The sequence below is a fragment of the Diorhabda carinulata genome, chromosome X (assembly GCF_026250575.1).
Source record: "Diorhabda carinulata isolate Delta chromosome X, icDioCari1.1, whole genome shotgun sequence".
NCBI classification, from domain to species: Eukaryota; Metazoa; Arthropoda; class Insecta; order Coleoptera; family Chrysomelidae; genus Diorhabda; species Diorhabda carinulata.
The window spans coordinates 18,727,335-18,732,125 of record NC_079472.1 but is presented as its reverse complement, the minus strand read 5'-3'; the positions used below and the strand labels follow the sequence as shown (position 1 = coordinate 18,732,125).

The following is a 4,791-nucleotide window of genomic DNA, read 5'->3' as shown; positions in this document are numbered from 1 at the left end:
GGTGCATCCAAAATAACCTCAACGGTTTTCCCTACCACATGCAACATGTTCCTTCGACTTCGTAATACACGTAAAAGCAGAAATGAATTTATTATTAGTACAGGAAAATTAGGCGATTTTGAGCTAAAACCTTAAATTACATTGATTAGATTCTGGGAGGTTTTAGGATACTGAAAAGTCTAGCAACTCTTAACAAAATTACGAACACGAATTTTCGAAATTTTAAGACTTAAAACTCAAAAATATTTTGAAATGTGAATAACTCGAAGACTATGAGGAATTCGAAAAAAGCTGCCGTAACAAAAAATGTAAAGTACAAAATTCTCTACAAAAAAGTATACCAGTTATTTGTTCCTAACCTCAAAATTTTCACCATAAAATGGGTGTATACGCTCAAAAATATTTTTAACCGCGAATAACTCGGAAACTACGAGGAATTCGAAACAAAATGTTGGAACAAAAAATGTATAGCGCAAAATTCTCTACAGATTGGCCTCTAAGCATTTTTTCTTAACCTCAAAATTTTCACCGTATAATGGGATCATGTACTCAAAAACATTTTGAATCGCGAATAACTCGAACTCGATTTCGGGACAAAAAATGTTGAGTACAACAATCTGTACAAAAAAAGTTTTAATTTTTTTCTAGCCCCAAAATATACAGGGGCTGACTACTGGATCCAGAAATCCACTGCTCAGTCAGTTAGAATAAAAGACGGTTGGTTATACTCACTCAGTTTTAAGAGTAAAATTATATCCAGAATGTGATCTTTACGATTATGGTAAATATAGACCAAAATCGTAAAATTTGTGCAGTTTCCTGTAGTAGTCCGTCAGGTGGCTGATTATAGAATTTAGTTATATTTCAGATCTAGTACTTAGTCATAGCAAAATTAATTGTTTTAAACAACTATATGTCGTTTATATTACTGGACTATTGAAAAAAGAAGTTTCTACATTTACCCAAAGCTATAGCACAAAAGAAAATGTAATCAGTGGAGAGTGGTCTACTATAGTTCATATCCAAGATTTATTAACAAACGGGTCGCATAAATTTTTACAAATTAATTTGGTATATAGTTATTTCTTTACTTAATACGTTATATGGACTTCACTTCTGGGCACAACTGAAGTTAAGTTATCCTATATTGTCGAGTAATGCATTATTTAAAATTTCAAATATGTTTTTGTTTAATATTAGTGAAATTGAGGTATCGAATGTCCCGGCACGGCTTGATCTACTTTCGATTCTATTAATGCTTTGATCATTCCGAATACGAATTAATAATAAGTTCGTCCTTATAGATCAATAAAAATTAAAATACGAAGAATTTTAATGAACGTGTACTCTAATTTGTCATTTGTTATTGATAACATCAGCCTTTAATCGACAAATTGAGGACGGGTTTATTAGAGCATGTCTAGGCAACTATTTAAATTAGTTTGTGGGATATATTATTCTTAATTGAATTAGTCCTATTGATTTCTAATTAAAAGGTTTCCAATTTTATTACAATAACATTATCTGGATAGAGTAAATAACTAAAAATATTATAGTCAAGGACTCTGTAGAGGAAAGCAAGAAGCTACTGAAATTTTTTACAGTATATCCAGGGCTGCCGACTCAGGGCGATTAAATCCACGCTGCAGTAGTATCGGGACCTCGTCCATTTTAACTGCATGTGAGAACATAAACTCTCGACATAAGCGTTAGAGAGAAGGATATTTAGTACGCAGGTCACAACGGTTTTTACCACGTCCAAGAGCAGATTGTTTGAAACAAATAGTGTATTGTTCTCTCCTCTGGGCATTCCAGTTTGTTCTGCGCATCTATTGCGCACATAAAGCATGCGCAGTATAGATAAAGTGTCTCGAACGAGAGAGAAAATGAATACTGTCGGCATCATAACGTAGGGAAGTTTTTTCCCATAAGAACTATCCATATATGGGGACTGTCTTTAGAAATCCAGGACGGCTGGCAACCGTAGTAGTGTCCCCATAAAAAAAGTAATTATTAACTTCGCTCTATAAGTATCCTATTATAGGCAACTTTATTTACGACACTGTAAAAAGGATAACCTATCGTTGATTTGACATATGGCAGTTGTTTACCTATCTGTCTCGACTTTAGTAAATCTCGGTAGGTTTTTGCTTTGCTTTTATTTTTACATTAAAACATGCGCACACTCAGGTGTATAAACCACCTGTATCGTCTCAAAATAAAAATTACTTTCACATTCAGTCGTTCATGAGTGCAGATTCGAAGTCAATGACCATACCACAAATATGTTGCTTTTTACAGTTTTGTGTCAAGTCTGTAACAGTTTTACATCGTCAAAGAATGTAGAATCTTATTATATTTTTTGTTATAAACTCTAGCCGAGTATAATTTTTATAAATGTGCACGATTTTTTTAATTTTGTGATTTAATTGAATATAAAATGAGTGTGAACGTTGCAGCTGAAGAAAAAATTAACAGAAAAATGCACGAATTATTTATGCAAGTTTTGAAAAATCGGGATCTCTCTCGAGCCGGTGACCTTTTTTCAATCCCCGATCATATTATTGTTAATGATTTGTCCATTGTGGTAGGCATTTTTTTAAAAATTTCTTGGTGGTGGTTACTTTTCAACTATATTCAAGCTATTCTTAAATATTACTTCAGATACTTTAAATTTACATATAAATATTATTCAGATTTAATGTTTTATGTTAATTTTAACATTATCTTTTCCAGTTTGTTCATCAAAATATTTATTTTCGATTTCATATAACTAGGATGTTTAATATTTAGTCAACATATTTTTTAGTTGAAAGAAATAACTATAATTGCATCTCTGCCTGATTATGTTAATAATGATAATGATCAAAGTGTGGTAGAAATATGTGTAACCAGAGTTACTTCTTGTATAAGAGAAACAGGAAGTGTTGAATTACACTGTGAGGCTCTTGTTAATCTGTTGGAATCTTGCCTACATCACAATTTACAAGCCATGGCAAGAGATGAAGACACTCCACATGCTAAAATATCATCTGATATCATTTCCTGTATTTTTTTGGTAAGTTGATGTATATTATAAATTTATTTGATTTGTGGAATGAATAGATTTCTCTTTTTTATAAAACTAACATTAAATTAGATAAGCAAACCGGTAAACCATAGAGAAATTCAAGATCTATTTGTATTATTGCTCTCAAATTTATGTTTTTATTTGATTTTTAGCTATAATGTATATGAAAATGGACAAGCCTAGATATGATATTTAATCATTCATTTTATTTCTGTATTAAAAAAAACAAATAGTTATGTTTAAAAAAAATGAGTACGTACTTTTAAAAAACAAGTTTTAACAAAAAAACATATAAGGTCTGGTAATCAACGATTTTTAAGATCTAGCTTTAAAATTTGGATTCTTCTGGAGCAAGATATCTGTCGACATCTGGATCTGTGTCCTTCTGAATATTTCTGTCTGTTGGTATATTTTGGTAGTAATACTGGACCTCTCTGTCAAGTAAATCTACAATTCATAGTAATTTTTTTGTTACGCTTATAGGTCTCAGAGTTTTATATAAAACATTAGTCTTAAAATTTCTCATTACTTCTTTAAATTCCTCTTTATCACTTAAACTATTTTCAAATCTAACCTCTGAAGCCATAAGGCACATAGTGCTTTATACAACTGCTGCAGAATGGTCAGAGGAACATGGAGCTTAAAACCAAAATGTTGAACTGGATTTACAAATCCATTGTGGGACCTAACATAAACTATTGAACTTCCATATGAGAACCTCCATAGAAAGTGAAGTAATAAAGTGGGCAATAAATGCATATATGAAGCCCTGTGACTTGACAGGGCATCTTAGCATTTTATAAGAATGTGAGGTGTCCATACATATGGTCTCCCAATCTATGCTTTACCAAAAATAAAAAATCATAATAACAAATGGATAGCAGTGGACAAATTGTAGAGATTGTGGAAAATAGATATGTAGGGGCAGGAATATATGGCCCAGAAACCAACTTTTCTATCCCAATGGGCTCAGAACCCTCCATTTTCTGGATGCGCATCTGATTTTCTGGGATATTATTTATTTTGAAAATATTCTCATCACTTCTACCCAAGATTTGTATTCACACAGTTCATACAGTAAGCTAGTGAAAGAAATTTTCTTTCTTAATAATTTTTCAAAGAGAATTGAAAATAACTTGTGATATTTCTCTAGGTGAATCAACAAAATCAAATATTTTAATTTAAGTTCCAGTAAATTCATTAAAGTATTTTACTTAAAGTTGAAAATAATTTGAGATCACTATGATTTGAGGCATCAGAGTTTACTGAATCATAAGCTCTTTTGTTAAATAATTTATTTTAATATAATTTTCGTATTAGTCCTCATATGAAGTCCACAGATTTAAAGCTTTGGTGATATTTGATGACATAATACGAAAAAAGAACTTCAGCAGCGACCAGGTGCTTTTATGTTAATAATCGTTTGAAAGATGGCTATTAATATCAGGATAATTATATATAATTGTATTTGGGTGAATGAATATCAATTAATAATCAATTTTTATGTTGCTTAGAACTATACGAAAAAGGCTGTAATGCAACGAGCTTTGCCTGTTGCAGTCAAATTTTTACATAAGGGTAATAAAGAATTATCAAGAAATATGGCTTCTTATTTATCTTTAGCAGCTATGGAACACGCTTCTTTACTTACCCCTCATGTACAACCTATTATGGATTCTATAATATCAGGTATAAACATATTTTGAATTCGAATGAAACAT

The 4,791-nt window shown here is 31.2% G+C and overlaps 1 protein-coding gene across 3 annotated transcripts in view; it reads left to right on the top strand.

Annotated features, from left to right (window-relative positions):
• Window positions 1-4,791, top strand: part of LOC130902287 (protein melted) — a 35,861-nt gene that overhangs the window by 24,037 nt on the left and 7,033 nt on the right. The window contains exons 1-3 of one of the 3 annotated variants that reach the window (XM_057814277.1): window positions 2,131-2,587; window positions 2,810-3,058; window positions 4,585-4,759. In XM_057814277.1, coding sequence (XP_057670260.1) covers window positions 2,441-2,587; window positions 2,810-3,058; window positions 4,585-4,759 — 571 coding nt within the window. In that variant the 5' untranslated portion in view covers window positions 2,131-2,440. Of the gene's footprint in view, window positions 1-2,130; window positions 2,588-2,809; window positions 3,059-4,584; window positions 4,760-4,791 lie in introns of those variants that run through there. The other 2 variants (XM_057814276.1, XM_057814278.1) reach the window with 2 other exon arrangements.